The sequence below is a fragment of the Hemicordylus capensis genome, chromosome 2 (genome assembly GCF_027244095.1).
Source record: "Hemicordylus capensis ecotype Gifberg chromosome 2, rHemCap1.1.pri, whole genome shotgun sequence".
In the NCBI taxonomy this organism is placed as follows: domain Eukaryota; kingdom Metazoa; phylum Chordata; class Lepidosauria; order Squamata; family Cordylidae; genus Hemicordylus; species Hemicordylus capensis.
The window spans coordinates 250051237-250069455 of record NC_069658.1 but is presented as its reverse complement, the minus strand read 5'-3'; the positions used below and the strand labels follow the sequence as shown (position 1 = coordinate 250069455).

The 18219-nt window shown below is 46.7% G+C and overlaps 1 protein-coding gene across 4 annotated transcripts in view; it reads right to left on the bottom strand.

The window, feature by feature from the left end:
* TNXB (tenascin XB) overlaps window positions 1-18219 on the bottom strand; it is a 161882-nt gene that overhangs the window by 82437 nt on the left and 61226 nt on the right. For all 4 annotated transcript variants that reach the window (XM_053291372.1, XM_053291373.1, XM_053291374.1 and 1 more), the window contains 6 exons: window positions 15492-15827; window positions 12915-13196; window positions 7776-8054; window positions 6596-6889; window positions 3929-4231; window positions 1040-1333 (listed from right to left, as the gene is read on the bottom strand). In XM_053291372.1, the coding sequence (XP_053147347.1) occupies window positions 1040-1333; window positions 3929-4231; window positions 6596-6889; window positions 7776-8054; window positions 12915-13196; window positions 15492-15827 (1788 nt within the window). The remainder of the gene's footprint in view (window positions 1-1039; window positions 1334-3928; window positions 4232-6595; window positions 6890-7775; window positions 8055-12914; window positions 13197-15491; window positions 15828-18219) is intronic.

The window sequence follows — 18219 nt, the reverse complement described above, 5'->3', positions numbered from 1 at the left end:
CAGTGGCAGTGGCCATTTTGGAGGCTGCCGCGCATGCCCAATGGGCCTCTGAATGGCCTGGGTCATGACCCAGGCAGCCTCCAAAATGGCCACCTCCACGGAGGTGAGGCTTGGAACGGGCTGAAGAACACCTGAACCGGTTGATTGGGCACATAATGGAGGCTGGTGGGGGAGGGGGAACTTCTGGAGACCACCACTCCCCAGGGCAAATCTAAGCCCCTGGAGTGAAATGTATCTTTTAAAACTTAAAAACAACAAACAGCAACAACAACAACAACACTCACAAATACCTCCAGACTGGACTGGGGTGGGGTTTCGGGGTTGGCAAAACCAAACATGCCTGGTTGAGTTTGAATCTGGGCTGGACTCAAACTGAACCGGGCTACCCGGTTTTGTGCACACCCCTAGCAGGTAGGCTCTGGACATTGAAGAACAGCAACAATTACATTTGCAGCATCTGTCTGGATAAAACCTGGGAAATGTTAGTGCTTCTCTAATGAAGTACTAACTTTTCTAGGACTTCCTAGGATTAAAAAGGAACACCACGAAAGATGAATTGCAGGCTGGACGAGGTTAGTTTTCAGGGTCTAGCCTCCAAAAAACAGGAACATAGGAAACTGCCATATACTGAGTCAGACCATTGGTCTATCTAGCTCAGTATTATCTTCACAGACTGGCAGCGGCTTCTCCAAGGTTGCAGGCAGGAATCTCTCTCAGCCCTATCTTGGAGATGATGCCAGGGAGGGAACTTGGAACCTAGATGCTCTTCCCAGAGCGGCTCCATCCCCTGAGGGGGATATCTGACAGTGCTCACACTTCAAGTCTCCCATTCAGATGCAACCAGGGCAGACCCTGCTTAGTTATGGGGACAAGTCATGCTTGCTACCACAAGACGAGCTCTCCTCTCCAACAGCTGGTACTGATATCCCCCCCAGGGTCCTCTTTCTGCTATGCCTGTTTCCTTTAAAGACACAAAGAAATTTAAAAAGGGATTGTTGATTCTGGCTTAGATGACACCAAGTGTGCTCCTTCTGCTGACCTGTGGTGGCATCAGCAGAAATGGGGCCAAAGCGCTTGCGGTTCGAGACACCATACAGGTTGAACTTGTATCTGCGGGAAGGAGTCAGGCCGGGCACGATGACTTCGCGGAAGACTCCCTCCACAGGCAAGGTTTGGGGTTTGCCCTCGGCATTCTTGTACTGGACCAGGAAAGTGTCAAAACTCCCAGTGCGGAGAGTCCAGGAGAGACGGACAGCATCGCTGGTGATATCAGAGACTGAGAGCTCTCCCAAACTGGGAGGGACTGGAGCTGGAGGTTCCTGCAGGTGTGATGCTGAAACAGATACAGGCAGAAACTCGTGTTAGGAGCAAAAAAATTTCCATGTGTATTTGATTTCATGGGAACCTTAACAGAAAGGAAGAAGTTATTAGCCAAAGAAGTCTCCTGCTTGCATTCATATTGTAGCAATCAGTGGTGTAATAAGCTCTGAAGGGGCCAGTGTGCAAAAATTGAACATGGGCCCCACTGGATAATTTCCCAATAAGGCTCAATAGGAATTTAAAAAATATTAATAACTCCTGAATGATTAGACAGAAAGTCCTGAAATTTCACATGGCATTCCTACATGAGTAACTGGCCCTATCCACCTGCAGCACAGTACCTCCAGTGACTGTTGCTGGTGTATCTCTTATGTTTCTTTTTAGATTGTGAGCCCATTTGGGACGGGGATCCATCTTATTTATTTGTTATTTCTCTGTGTAAACCACCTTGAGCCATTTTTGGAAGGGTGGTATAGAAATCAAACCAAACAAACAAACAAACAAACAAACAAACAAATGTAGCATTAAAAATGTGGATTTTCAAAGAGATCAGTCTACCTGTTGATTTTTTTAATGGATTTAAAAAAAAACTTTTAAACACTTTTTTAAAAAGTCATTATAAACAACAGATGGACTGATCTCCTTGATTGTCCACTCATTTAATGCTACCATCATGTTGGAATGCTATGTAAAATTTCAGGGATTTCTGCCCAGCTATTCCGGAGGTATTGATATTTTGGGTTTTTAATTTATCCCGATGGGGAAATTATTTAAGCTGGAAATTTGGGCACGATACCCCTAGTGGCAGTCTGTGTTAATTGCACACATTTGCTCAATTGGTAGCAATGTACATTGCTATTATCCAAGTGTATTAACCTTTTGGAAAGTTAGCATATTTTTAGAAGAACAGATAAATGTATGTTTACACTTACCAGAGAGTAAGTGTATGCTGGCTGACATGATGTGCTGTCTATCGTCACCATAATAGTCCACTTCAGGGCTGCTGCAGACTTCAAAGCAAGCTCTGACGGTGTTCAGAACAGTGGATGTGGAAGCAGTTTTTCCACAGGTCCCCCCCATTGTTGCAAATGGGAAAACCTCCAGAAATCCTGTTTCCACATCTGCTGTTTCTGAACACCATCAGAGCTTGCTTTAAAGTCTGCAGCAGCCCCGAGGAGGACCATGACAGCAACGATAGGCAGTGGATCATGTCGGCCAATATTATTTTTTATTATTATTAATTCGATTTCTATACCGCCCTTCCAGAAATGATGCAGGGCGGTTAACACAGAGAAATAATAAATAGGATTTACTTCCCAGTAAAGTTGTATAGGCTTACATTGTAAGGTTTATAACTATCAAAATATCATGGGACTGGATGATACAAAAAGCCAACCTACTAGGAACATAGGAGGCTGCCATATACTGAGTCAGGACATTGGTCTATCCAGCTCAGTATTTTCTACACAGACTGGCAGCAGCTTCTCCAAGGTTTCAGGCAGGAGCCCTATCTTGAAGATGCCAGGGAGGGAACTTGGAACCTTCTGCTCTTCCCAGAGTGGCCCCATCCATTAGGGGGAATATTTTACAGTGCTCACACTTCTAGTCTCCCATTCAAATGCAACCAGGGTGGACTCTGCTTAGCAAAGGGGACAAGTCACGCTTGCTACCACAAGACCAGCTTTCCTGTGGTAGTTGCCCTTTCCCTGCTAAATAGAAGAGAGTCGCCAACACTTTAAAAGCTGCCTCTTTGTCCAGTTAGCAAGCTTTCTGCTAGCTTCTTCCCTTCAGCATCTGCCCCCCCACCATTGTATGCTACCCAGTGCAGGAGCAGTATTCAGTGCAGAGACCTCTGTGTGCCTGAATGCTGCTCTGCTTGCAGGTACCTCCCCACCCCTTTCCCTTTTCGATTTAATGTGGAGCAGCAGGGCATCTTGCTGATCCACAGGTGCCAGCTATCTGCTGCCCGTGGCAACCTCCTGGAAGGGTTGTCCCTGGTAGTATTACTGAAGGATAGGGTCTTAGTTGACTTATTAATGTCAATTCCTGCAGGGGTGGAATTGAGAGGCCAATTCTTAGTTGGCCTCTTAATGTCAATTCCTGCAGGGGTGGAAGGCTTTCTTTTATAACGAACTACCAACATCCATGCGCAAACACAGCATTAGCCCAGATGCTGGCTAATGCCCCAAAGAGAGCACTTCCTTCAGTGAAGAGGGCTGGATCCTGTGCAACAAATGAGCAGCAAATGGGATTTATTGCTCTGTATTCTGATTTGCCAGAAAGACCTCCACAATGAACCACTGGCAGCAAATACGGTGCAACTGAGGAAGGAAGAGAAGCTCTTAGCTGTTTTGTATGAATTGGTCCTGACTTGATGAATGCAAAGGAAACTCAAGACAGGGGGAAAGCAAGTCAGAGGGGAAAGAGAAGGAAGAGCACTGAAGAAAGTTCATGCCGCAGTAGCTACGGTAAAAAAAACCAAGAAAGTCAAAATGAGAGGTGACCGCTTCTGACAGCAATGATGTCTCACTGAAGGAGGAAAGATGTTAAAATGGGAGTGAATCAGATTCCTGGAAAGGCTCCAGCCTAGCAGACTCCTGCTGCTGACCTGTGGTGGCGTCAGCTGAGATGGGGCCAAAGCGTTTCCGGGCAGAGACACCGTAGAGGTTGAACTTGTATCTGCGGGAAGGAGTCAAGTTGGGGATGGTGGCTTCGCGGGAGCGCCCATCCACAGGCCGGGCCTGGAGCTTGCCCTCTGAATCCTTGAACTGGACCAGAAAGGAGTCAAAGCTCCCAGTACGGACCGTCCAGGAGAGACGGACAGAGTCATTGGTGATATCAGAAACCAAGAGCTTCCCTAGGCTGGGCGGAGGCACTCTTCCGTCATCGGGTCTTGGTTCCCGAGATGCTGCTGTGAGGGCCAGAAAAATAGAATAATAATAATTTAAGTTAACAACACTCAAGGCATCCAGGATCATCCATTATTAAGTGTCCTTAGGAAGGAATAATGATGATAAAGATGGTGGTTATTTATTAAATAAATAAACAATAAATAAAGGTTAGTGGGGAAATCCGTGATGAAAATCAAACTACTTTTAAAGTAGTCTCAAAAGATGCCATTTCATTGCGGATTTCTGGCAAATGGCTAGCAGGTGGCGCTGTGTAATAGCACATGGAGGAAGCAAGCAGTATGAATAGCCTGTGGATAAATGCTAATACATTGTGCGAAAGGGAACTGCCTACCTAATCTGGACAGAGAGCAGGCAAATGCAAACAGATTCCATTTTCAAATGGAATATTTATTTCCCCATCTGGAAATGCCCTTAGAAAGACACTATCAGCCTCCAGTGATCTCTCCTCCAGAGAAAGCCAGAATACAAATAGCACTGTACTCCTCAAATTTCTTACCACTTGGGGAAGTGAGCCACACACAAAGCAGCAATAGCTTTTTCTGGCTTGTTCTGACTCAATCCAACCCCGACTCCCACTCCATAGCCATGACCGCATTACGCTGCCTTCTGCTGAGTCAGATCTCTGGTCCACCTAGCTCAGGACCGGCCAAGAAGATAGCATATCTCATGACGCCATCGGGATCTGCAGAACTACACCCCTGCACAAGAGTACCCGGCAGAACATATGAGACATGTCATCGGTTGCTGCAACAACTTGCTGTGTGAGTGCAAACGTGTTAATGCTGGAGCACAACACAGGAGCCACACAAGCTCCAGTCTTCGCACAACTAACTTGCGCAGTACTCTTGTGCAAGTGCAGCGTCATTCAGGATGTTAAATTACTGTGATGGATAAACAGAATTCTGGACTAATCTGGCCTTCCCGCTTGACACAAGAGGAGCCATTTTTGTCCCCGAGCTACTTGGAAGCTGAAAGCATCACCTCTCTGTGTCTGTGAACTGTGCACCAGTTTTTGTTTTTGCTTTATCAAGGTCTCATGTGCCACTGATAAGAGTCCAGTCTGGCTTTAATGAAAAAGAATGCAAATAAGCAAAACAATATCTCGGGTTGGGAGCAACATTTCGAGGGCTGGATAATATAAACGAAATGGTTGTTTTGAATTAGGAGGGGCTGTCTGAGTGATAGTTTCGATTTTTAAATGAAGTGCTCCAGAGAGCCCACAGAAGGGACTTTGAGTCATGAGCTGACCACATAGTCAAACAGCCAGCCTTATGGCTGCACTGTCTATGGACTTTTAAAAGATACCTTTAGAGAAGAAGGGTAGATGGGCCACCTGTTTGAAGAAGGAAACAGCCTCTTTTGTGACTAGAAGTCATGACTTTGAATTATATCTTTGCCTGCACAGACTGGCAGCAGCTTTCCAGAGCGGAATTACTCTTGTGCAGGGGCTTAGCAAGGTTAGAGTGGGCCCAGAGACAAGATTTTAAAATGGGTCCTCCCAACACTGAAGCTCAGCTCATGAAGTAAAGAAATCTTAAATGAGGCTGAATAGTGGTAACAAAAAGTTTCTCTCTCTCTCTCTGAAATGCCACAATAGAACATCATCCTAAATTATTTTTTTAAAGGTTTTGTAAATTGTGGACAATGCAAGTCATTTAATGGTACTAGAGAAAGACATGCTGTTCTGGTAGCTCCAGGTCTTAACACTCACATCAGTTTTGGAGGATGAATACAACTGAAGGTGCGCAGCTGGGGGAGTCAGTCCTGTGACTTGCCTCTGGGGGGGCCCCCAAGGCAGTTGGCCCCCAGACAACTGTCTCCCCTTGCCCTATTATAGTTACGCCCTTGTGCAAAGGTTCTTTGCAAAACATCGCAGGCATACCATAGGAGGCACGCCAAATGAGGCTCGCACACATTTTTGCACTCCTGCAACACAAGTGTAATGAAAGCTCAAGACTCCGTGCTACTAGTTGGTGCGACGTTCTTGTGCAAATGCCATGTTATTCAGGATGCTGGCCAATTGTCTGCACAGACTGGCAGCAGCTTTCCAGAGTTCCAGACATGGGCTTTTTTCAGACATCTTACCTAAAGATGCTGAAGACTGAACTCGGGACCTTCTCCATACTCAGCAAGTGCTCTGCTGCTGAGCTGCAGCCCGAGAGTAGCATGACACCATGCCCTGAGAAGGATTCACTGAACAGGCCCACAGTGCTGGTACCCCCACTAAGAGTGCCTCAAAGTGGGATGAGAGCTTTTCCTGGTCTTTGGTCATCATGCCTTAAGCAAGCAGAGGGCCAAGAGGAGGAGGCACTTTGCCATCCCAGAAAGGGCTGCCAGCTAGGTGGGTACATTCAGCTGCTGACCTGTGACAGCATCAACAGAGACGGGCCCCAGTTGTTGGGGCCCAGAAATGCCATAGAGGTTGAACCGGTATCTTTGGGAAGGAACCAAGTCTGGAACGGTGACCTCGCGGGAATCTCGGTCCACGGGCAGGGTTTGGCCGTTGCCCTCTGAGTCTTGGTACTGGAGCAGGAAGGAGTCAAAGCTGCCTGTGGGGACACTCCATAAGAGGCGGACAGAGTTGCTGGTGGTGTCTGAGACGGAGAGGTCACCCAGGACAGGCTCAGGCGAAAGCACAGGGACTTCCCCTCTTGCTGCTGTGGGGTGGGGGGTGGAGGAGTAAAACAAAACAGAACCAAAGTAATCATTGTCCCTTGAGAGGCCTGAGATTTCCAGCGCCTGCTTTGAATCAGTGCCTTAGGGCTGGTTGATACATTATGTTTCTAAGTGTACATTCTAATGGCATGGCATTATAGAGTAGCCTTACACTCTTTTTTTGTTTTCTCTTAAGGGATGGGGTGAAGATCAGGTTAATGAAAATATAGAGTCCCCCAGTTCGAACAGCCTCACTCCAATACAATCCAGGTCCAAACCTTTCAAGATTAATCCCTGGCTTGATCTGCCTTGCATTTCAGTTTGCATGCCACCACTACCACCAGTTATCCTTCCCACCTTTCCCAGCTGCCTTCTTCCTTTTCTCACCTAGTGGCAGGACAGGAGTGGGGGAGGCAGCAAGGATTCTTTCTCTCCCCTCTTTCTCTGTCAGGATTCCTAAGGAGTATCCGAGGAGGCACAAGGACCCTGGGGGGAAATGTCATTCTCCAGGTGCTAGATGCTTGGGAAATATAGTCCTCCAGGGCTCCTGGCCTGGAGGACTATATTCCCCAGGCTTCTTGCCCCTGGGATGCTGTTTCTGAATAAGGAAGGGTCCAAAAAGAGGGAAAGAGAGAAAAAGAGGGGGTGAGGCAGCCATTGAGAGAGAGAGAGGGAGGGAGGGAGGTGGGGAAGAGGAAGAGACAATTACACAGACAGAGGGGCCACCACTGCTGCTGCAGTTTGGTAATTCATGGGTGTAGGGGGATTATTGGGGATGAGGAGGAGGAGGAGGATAATGATAAATAATGCTCTTGGAGAAGTGAAGAGGTTGTGGAGAGAAAGAATTTCCTACGAAGAAATATAAGCCATATTAGCTCTTCCGCTGACCTGTGATGACGTCTGTAGTGACAGGGCCATGACGTTTGCGATTAGCGATGCCGTAGAGATTGAACCTATAGCGGCGGGAAGGGGTCAAGCTAGGAATGGTGACTTCGCGAGAGACCCCCTCCATTGGCAGCACTTGGAGTTTGCCTTCAGCATCCTTGTACTGGACCAAGAAGGAGTCAAAGCTCCCTGAGGGGACACTCCAGGTCAGGCGGACAGAATCATGGGTGACATCTGAGGCGGACAGTTCTCCCAAGGTGGGCTCAGTCTTTGGTTCGCGGGCTAGGACAGATCATAGAATCATAGAATTTTAGAATTAGAAGGGACCTTGGACGTCTTCTAGTCCAACCCTCTGCTCAGAGAGGGAATCTATGACAGCATCCCCATCAGATGGTCACCCAGCCTCTGAAAACCTCCAGCAAAGGATTGCCCACAGGACAAACTGTTTCACTGTCATACAGCTTTACAGTGAGAGAATTCCTCCTAATTCCGTCTATTCCCTCTGTCTATTCTGCTAATCTGCTTCCTTGTTGTTTCAAAACGTTGGTTTGAGTCCTGCCCTCAGGAGCAACAGAACACAGATATTAGGGAATGCTGGAACATAGCTGTAGTGCAGCATCACCAGCATGGAGTCGTGGCTACAGCTGTGGTTCTCAAAGCTGGGTCCCCAGATGATGTGGGACTATGACTCCCATCATCCCAACCACAATGGCTGAAGGCTGGGGGTGATGGAAGTTGTAGGGCAACGTCATCTGGGGACCCAACTTTGAGCACCCCTAGGTTGGAGTGCTGGATGAGCAACAGAGAGGCCTGGGTTCAAATCTCAGGTTGGCCATGATGCTCAGTGGGTGGCCATGGGCTAGTGGCTAACGCTCAGCCTAATCTGCCTCACAGGGTTGATGAGACTGTAAAGGCAGGGGAGAGAAATCTGACCTCCTTGGAAGAGTAAAGATGTAAATAACCAATCCTAAGAAAGTTCTCTGACAAAAGGGGAAAGAGTTAAGGACAAAGCTGTGTGTACCAGCGACCTTGAGACATTTTGTGATGGTGAGAAGCCATCTGAAATGAATAAAATCCTCCTTTTTGGAAAAATTACATTCAGTGCCACAAAAAGCTAAATTCTGCAACCAGTATATGTTATTCAAATAGAGCATGTTTGCCCACTTTCCCTTATTACTCTGCATAATTAACTCTGCATCATTTATTTTTGGTTTTGCTAACCATGGGAAGGAGGAGCCACAAAGGCATTGACGTTTCACCCCCAGTCAGTGGACATTTTATTTAGCTTCTGAGATTGTATCAAAGATTGTTTACATGTGTCCAAGCACATCTTTGAAACCGTAAGGGAGAGAAACGTGCTGTTTTGCAACAAAAACCAAGGCTCTCAAAAACCCAGCGGCAATATCACATTCTGTGGTTTTTAGGCAGCCACCGCAACACATCATCACAGCACATGCAGCACATGTGCATCACCGCAGCATATGCAGCCACTGCAGCACATCATTACACATGCAGTCCTGGTTATAGGCAAGGACTACCCAGCAGCAGGAAACAATAAGAACATTTTGGAAGCAACAAAAATTCCAATACATTCCCAAATGCCTTGAATTAAGGGCTGCCACCAGCCTCCCTACGCTACTGGATAGGCCATTCTGTCCTGACTGCCTACTGAATAAAAGGGTGTGTCCATATACCACCACTATTACTTCATTATTACCTTCTTTGTCTCTGTACCTTTATTAACTTTCATGCACACCCACCTATTCATGTTGCCCACTGATGATGTACCAAACATTAATTAAATGAATTAAAATTAAACTTCTGCACATGGGCCGCCACCAGCCTCCCACTGATGTACCAAACTCTCTCACACAGAACTCATTCACACTACCGTTGATTACTAATCGTGCTGCCTCCTCCCTCTTCTAAACCTTTTCCAATCACTAGGCCCATCTGTCCCCTGCGGTTTATAGGCCAACAATTATTCTGAAACTTCTGAAAAATTGGAATATTCTTAAACATTCTGTGGTCTCTGTACAGCTGAACCAATGAGAAGGGAGTGCTCCTTTCATCAAATAAAGCTACAATTCTCCCAGTCAACAGGGCTCTTCTCATGGCTGTTAAATGAATAGAACAAGCATCCTACCCACCTTCAGGAGCTGTGCGCGCTCCTGATTTTCAGTCATATATGAGTTAAAAGCTAGATTGGAAGAGAAAAAGTGATTGTGTGGGAGGCAGGGGCAGGTTCCAACAGTGTTTACTCCTACTTTGGTAATAAGTTGGGTGAAAGGCCCATAGTATTCAGAAGAATTACGGGAGTTGAAACAGCGAGGTAGGCAACAAGAGGACAAATGGAGAAAGTCTCGAATCTAACAGGTTGCTAAACAGAGCACATATGAAGATCTATGCTCTGGCAATACGCGTGGAAAAGAAGCAATTTTTTTCTGCCCGCATTACATCCCCAAATTCACATCCAGCGGAGTTGTCTAGGGTTGTGAGAGGGTTAGTATGAGTCCCCCCCCCCGCCCCGAACCCAAATTTGGAACAATCAGTTATCCACTGTGATGCTTTTAATGTTTTTTTCTGCAGACAAACTCTCTTCGTTTTGGGCCAGATTGGATTCTACAATTAGGGAGTGTCTGTTATGGAGGTATCCAGCACCTCCTCTTATGTGGTCAAACTGGATCACTTTCAGTTTGTGACTCCTGCGGATGTGGACAAGCTGTTTTGGATTGTGCTCTCTTGACTCTTGCCCAACTTGGCTTATTTTATCTAACGATCAGATTAGGAACATATACACGGAATGGCAGGAAGCTGCCATATACCGGGTCAGACCATTGGTCCATTGAGCTCAGTATTGTCTACACAGACTGGCAGCAGCTTCTCCAAGGTCGCAGGCAGGAGTCTCTCTCAGCCCTGTCTTGGAGATGCCAGGGAGGGAACTTGGAACCTTCTGCATGCAAGTAAGCAGGTGCTCTTCCCAGAGCGTACCCAGCCCCTGAGGGGAATATCTTACAGTGCTCACATGTGGTCTCCATTCAAATGCAACTACGGTAGGGCAGACCCTGCTTAACAAAGGGGACAATTCACACTTTCTACCACAAGGCCAGCTCTCCTCCTTGTTGGAGAGGGTCTGGTAAACATAAATGCTTTTCTGAGAGAGGGTAGGATGACTCTTTGTCTTAAGGCGGCTATCATTAGACCATACTTGAAAAAACTTACATTGAACCGCCCGCAGAGTTAGGCAACTACTGGCCTGTCTCTAATTTCCCATGGTTGGGCAAATTGATTGAGGGGGTCGTGGCCTCTCAGTTCCAGACAGTCTTGGAGGAAGCTGATTATCTAGACCCATTTCAAACTGGCTTTTGGGTGGGCTATGGGGTTGAGACTGGAGGTCAAAGACCTTAAAACAGTAGTACATATGCTGGTAACCTCCAGACCTGGCTACTGTAACGCACTCTATGTGGGGCTGCCTTTGTATGTAGCCTGGGAACTACAACTGGTACAGAATGGGGCAGCCAGGTTGGTCTCTGGGACAAACAAAAGGGACCATATAACAGCAATTTTTAAAGAATTGCACTGGCTGCCGATATGTTTCTGAGAGAAATACAAAGAGGTGGTTAATACCTATAAAGCCCTTAATGGCTAAGGTCCAGGGTACTTAAGAGAGTGCCTCCTTTGCCATGAACCCTGCTGCCTATTAAGATCATCTGGGGAGATCCAGTTACAGTTACCACTGGCTCCTCTGGTGTCAATTCAGGGCTGGGCCTTCTTTGTGGCTGCCCCAGGGCTTTAGAATGCACTCCCTGCCAAAATAACAGCTTCTCTGATTGCTTTTGAAAGTCACACCTGTTTTCTCAAGCTTTTAGTTAAAGCTGATTTTAAACCATTTAGTTGTTTTACTCTGTGAAATTGTTTTGTTTTATTCTGTGAATTGCTTTTAATTGTTTTTAAACTGTGCACGTGTTTCAATTGTTTTATTTTATACTAGTTGATCCGGCGCAGAGCATCTGCATCCCCAGTTCGCCGCCGCCTTCTCACCCCACCCACCCACCCCTGCCGCTTTTTTGCCTGCCCGCTCCCGCCCGTCTTCTCCCCCGACTGTCTTCTTTCCCCCCTGCCTGCCGCCGCCTTCTTCTTGTTCCCTGCCCACGCGCATCTCTTTCTTTTGCATCGCCTGCCCTGCTTGTGCCTGCCCACTGGTTGTAGCCGCTTGGACATCCGCCACTGTTTTCTTCAGGCAGGTGGCCACCATCACCACCGCCATATTCTTTCTCTGGCCCCGTGACTATCTGGCAGCTCTCTGAACTCTCGATGGAGCTCCCACACATGAGATTAGCCACGGGTACATCTTAAAGAAATAAATATAAAGAAGATTGTAACTTAGATTATGTATACCGCCTAGAGAGATAGATATCAGGTGGTATATAAATGAATGAATGAATGAATGAATGAAATAAAGTGCTGGGTAGGATGAGGTTGCTGGAGCCTGGACTCACCTCCCACACAATCACTTTCCCCTCGTCCAACCTAGCTTTTAACTCACACACGACTGGAAATCAGGAGCACGCATAACTCTCAAAGCTGGAGAGGCTGTGCAACCCTCAGATACATCTTTTTGGGTGGCAAAGCTGGCTTCCTGGGGAAGGGGAGGGCATCAAAAATTGCCATTTCCCTGGCTCACCAGTGCAGTTAGTTGGGCAGTTCTGTTAGGCTGCCCCCTTGCTACACCTGTGCACCCTTGCTCTGTATGGCAGCCATGGTTTCTTTCAAGATTATTAGTTGCCCTAAGACAGCGGGGAAATGATTTGACTAGCAAGCTAGAGGTTGCCGGTTCGAATCCTCGCTGCTAGGTTTCCCCAGACTATGGGAAACACCTATATCAGGCAGCAGCGATATAGGAAGGTGCTGAAAGGCATCATCTCACACTGCGCGGGAGGAGGCAATGGTAAACCCCTCCTGTATTTGACCAAAGACAACCACAGAGCTCTGTGGGCAGCAGGAGTCGACATCAACTGAACGGCACACTTTACAAGAAGCTTTGCTTGAAGAATGGGGTACAAATTCTAAGAACAAACAAACAAATAAATCCCAACTCAGAAACTGAAAAGTGGGCTGAAATCAATGGGAACTGTTGCTCACCTGTGACCATCTCCTTGGAAACGGGGCCGACTCGCTTGCGGCCTATGAGTCCATAGAGATTAAACTTGTATTTCCGGGAAGGTACCAGGTTAGAGACAGTGGCTTCCCGAGAGCCACCTTCGACAGAGACTGACTGTGGTTTGCCTTCAGCATCTTTATACTGGATTGCAAAAGAGTCAAAGTTCCCTGTAGGGACATCCCAGGAGAGGCGGGCAGAGCTGTCTGTGACTTCTGAGACCAAGAGCTCTCCCAGGCTGGGTTTTTCTCTTTCCACCTCTGGTGCTAAAAATGAATGAGAGAGGGAGAGGAAGATGGCTGCTAAACTCTCAAGTATGTGAGAAGGAAGCTGGTGGGGAGAACAGAGGGTTAATTCCTGAGTTTCCCCCCCATTGAGGTAGACAGACTGACTGGTGGCACATCCTGGATGACCCATATTGACACATACATTGGCACCAATCAACACCAGACTTCCTGTTCTATGTCCCCCTCCCTTAGCACCAGTTGGTGCAGGACCTTTTCAGCTGTAGTACCAGCACTGTGGAACGCCCCCTCCTAGGGAAACCTGCTTGATCCCATCTTGGAATGCATTCCATTGCCTGGTCAAGCCGTGCCTTCTCCAGAGGGCCTTCAGGAGAAATTGTTGATTCTTAACTGAAATATTCTTTCTTTTGAGAAATTCTTCTCTTTTATCAATGGGATAAGTCCCCTTTAATCTGCTGGCTATTCCTTTTGCCATTCATCACTGCTCCCCCCCCCCCCCGTTTAGTGAAGCACACACTGGTACTTGCGACAAATTAGAAAATAGTATTTTGTGTGTTATCTGTTTTCTGTTAAAATGTGTTTTCTAAAAGATTAAGATGATTGCTTGACAGGCTAGGGGTCCTGCACATACCGTATTTACCCAAATCAAAGACCACTCTGGATTTAAGACGACAGCCTTAAAAACTAGAGGTTAAATACAGGTTACATCTGCATTTACTCAAAAGAAACAGGACTCAAAGACAATCTCCTGATTTCTAATTTCAAAAAACTTGGGGCGGGGGGAGACCTAGTCTTAGATTCAGGTAAATACAGTAAGCAGGACTCCTTAAAATTCCATGAAAATCTTGGGAAAGAAACGATAGTTATTAGAGAGAGATAATTTCCTGTTGAGGTCTGGAGAGAAAGCATAAGATTCTCAGGTTACAAACCTGATCAAGATCAAGGTCACCTGCAGGGTATTTTTGTGCAGGGAAGTGGCAGAGAGAAGAGGTACTTCCACCTGGAAGCATGCCTCTAAAAACCACATCTAGTTTGAGCCTAATTTTTAAAAAGCCATCTAGCGGCAGGCGTGGAGCCACCCAAATGGCGGCCCCTCTAGCACTGTCCCATGCACAAAGGCGGCATGGCCTCGAGCTCCGGAGAGCCTGAGCAAGGCCTTCCCTGTCATTTCAGGCAGCACTTGCTACCTGACAACACCTATTTCCCTTTCTCTCCCTCACTGTAGGGAGAGAAAGGGAAATAAAAGGGTGTCAGGCACCAAACACTGCCTATAAAGAACAGGGGAGAGCTCACTCAGGGTTCTCTGGAGCCCAGGTGTGGGGAGTTCGCTCAGGCCGAGCCATGCCCCCTGCAGGCTTTGGTGGCCCTTTCCATTGGCGGCCCGGGGTCTTTGAACCCATTCGCACAATGGTGGCTCTGCCCCTGTCTAGCGGCCTTCTATAATTTTTCTATTTTGGATAAAGTGAGACAAAACCCAACTAAGCTGAACTGGCCACATGCTCCTTTCCAACAGTGGCAACATTCAGACTAATGCCATACTAGTATGGTGAAACAAAGATGCATCCAAATAAGCAAATCATGTAGCTGAGTGGATGTTCAATATCTTGTGGTCCTGAGCCACTTGAGCAAGCATCGTGACTGCACAACAAGAACAGCAGATGGCTTTGCATCATTCCCTGGAATGAGGCTTTGCATGAATGAGGCATCTGGTGGACCGCTGTGTAGAAGAGGATGCTGGACTAGATGGGCATCCTTGGGCCTGATCCAGCAGGGCTGTTCTTATGTTCTTTTGTACTAGTGCAGCATTAGTCTGGATGCCAGCCAGTAGCCAGCCAGATCCCTCGACCCCACAAAGCACGCAAAGCACAAGCAAGAAAGCCACCCCAACCCTACTGTTTGTCTTCAACATCTGTTAAGCATCACCAGCATTTTAGAATCCTAGGAAATGGAACTGAAATGGAAGTGTATCAGGTTAAACCTTGGAAACTTCTAGAAATCAAAATATTTATTTGGAAGAAAAGTGGGGAGAGATGAGTCAGAAACCTTCCTGGGAGACAGAGGAAACTATGTGGGTCACAAAAGAATCAAGGGGGCAGGTTTACCATCAAAACACACTGGACGGGAAAGCTCTGGAAGATTCCGGTTCATGGCTGTGCGCATGTGCACAACCTATTAATGTGAACACACAAAATGCAGAAGAAATATGAATTCTAAAATCCAGTTTTCTTGTATTCTGCAATCAGTCTACAGAAAAGCGGTGGGGTGGGGGAGAGTTTGCAAGTCACAGTAAAGTAAATTCAGGGAGCACAGTAGTACCTGTAGATATCTTTGCTGTTAGTGGAGCACTGTAGTTCCCACTAGGCTTCTCTCCGTGTAACTGCAGCTCATATTCAGTGCTGGGGTTTAAACCCATCACATTGACACTTCTCTCACTCCCTGGTACTCTGACTTCCCTTGGGGGTTCACTGGATTTAGGATCCCTATACTGAAGGGAAAAACTGCGGAAGGAATTGGGTGGGGCTGACCAAATCACACGGAAACTATTTGGAGAGACGTCAGCTGCTGTCAGGTCTCTCAGTGGCATTCTGGGGGTTGGAGTAGGACCAGGAGTAGTTCGGATCTTGTCAGGTGCAGGTGCAGGTGAACCTGGAGCTGAAGGGAAAAAAATGTGGTGTGAGGGAACCAGAACCCCCTTTCTAGAAGCTCAACCCTCCTCCTCCCCAGTTCTAAGCCAGCCAGCATACCTCTCTACTCCCTGGATATTAAAACAATAGAAAGAAGAGCTCTTGACTACTACTGTGCACTCTATGTGGGGCTGCTCTTGAAGACTATCTGAGTGCTTCTGTTGGTGGAGAATGGGACAGCTCTTATCCTTTGAGATGTGTGTTGCTGAGAGTACATTTCAGTAGCGCTCCAGTCTCTGCGACAGAGATGCAACAGAACTTCAATATTTGATTTTTAATTTTTTTTAGAAGTTTCAAATGTTACTCATTGAGCTTAAAACAAACAAACACCCAAATACCCTAGAGTTAATGTGTTAATGCTAGCCTCTTGTGTTTAATTCATCATAGTTGTATCCCACTCTTCTTCCATTGTGTAAGTGGGGTTATTTCACAATATCTTCACTACTTCTGCACACATTTAACTACTAGTTGGATTGGGGTAGACCTCTTTCAAGCAACCTCTGCAATGCTAGCTTCAGAGGAAAGCCATCCCTAATCAAGTCCCTCTAAGGCAGTGCTTCTCAACCACCAGTCCGTGGGCCGGTGCCGGTCCGTGAGCTGTTGGGTACTGGTCCATGAGGGTGCCGGTCCCTCACACATAGAGGGGTGGGGCCTGGGATCCACGGAGCCTGGGCAAGCTCTCCAGAGCTCATTTCTAGGCAGGCAGCCCTTGTTGCTGGATAACGTTAATTTAGCTTCCTCAAATGAACATTATCCAGCAATGAGGATAATGCCTGGGATTGAGCTCTGGAGAGTTCCCGGTGGTGGCCCCTACCGGCCCAAAATTGTTTTGGGGGGCCTGGGGGCCGGGTGGGGTGGGAGGGACCCCTATACTAACTGCTGGTCCGGGAAACTTTACTACACACGAAGAATGTACTGGTCCATGACTCCAAAAACATTGAGAAACACTGCTCTAAGGAACCAAGACAATAATGTTGAGTTAATTAAGTCAATAATCAATGTATCAGATTCAATCATTGTGCCCTTAGCTTTGTAGATAATCACAAAGCCAATTCAGAGGGAGGTCAATTCAGATATTCTGTAATCACATTGCCCTCCCTCTAAACCAGGGATTCTCAAACTTGGGTCCTCAGGTGTTATTGGACTTCAACTCCCATAATCCCCAACCAAAGGCCACTGAGGCTGGGGATTATGGGAGCTGAAGTCCAATAACACCTAAGGACCCAAGTTTGAGAATCCCTGCTCTAAATAATCAAACGCTTTGTGCCCTTTTAAATCCCCAATACGGAAAAAAGTGGGCACTTTTCTCAGGACTTGAAAATATTTGTACAAACCCTACCCCTACCCCCATTTTGGATCACCTCTAATATGCACATGTTTTGTAAGGCAATTTAAGATAGGAGAATTTGTTTGAGATTTCATCCCAATGAGCACCACTGCAAGAGCAAGCTGGGCAACATAAAATTAAGTGCAAGTCAAGGACAACTGAGAGGTATACTGGCTAAACTCATATCAGACCTGATCACATCTAAAAGAGAATATATCCTAATACACTCTCTTCACCCAGCCAATCCCCAGGCAAAGGAAGCAACTCCTTGAGAAAGGAAACCCACATTACATCCTCACTAATTTCAAGGTGGGTACTTAAAAGTTTAAGCTGTGGATAGTAGCAGCAGCTGTGAGCTTGTCTGATGGATGTGTGGCAGAAGCCAAAATTACTGCAAAAGAAACTGTGGGAAAGAAATCAGTCAGTGACACGGAAGCAACATGAAAGCAAGAGCCAGGATGACCGCTTTGCCTGGAAGAATAAAGCAGTTAAACACAAAGGCATCTAGACAATCTTGACCAAGCATAGCACAGGACAAGCTAAAGGAGCGGGTGGTGGAAATCACATGACACATAAGAATTAGCACCATTACAACATTTCACATAAATTTGAAATTCTAACATTTTTAAATGTGAAATTTTGGAAATTGTGCTTGAGCGGCACTTTAAAAAAAGCAGTAAATCTTAAGTTTGGCCAGTGAACAATTAGAGCAATTTACTGCCACCTTCCCTCTCTTCCCGCCCCCCCCCCAAAGCCTTTAAACCTGACAGAGCCCATAACTGTGAGCTGTTTGAACAAAGAGACTATAAATACATGAGGCTGGATGGAAGAAGGAGACTGCAAGCAAATACATCAGGAGAATTCAGCTTGGAGAGGCTTCCACCAACCCATGGATGATTCAAGCCATTTTGTAGCTGGAAGGATAATATGACAGCACACACCCCCATCTGTGGGCAGGTGCATCTTGGGGGTGAGGGCTTGCCTCCCCCTGCACTCCTTATCACATCAGTCCCTGAAGCGAACACCTCACTAT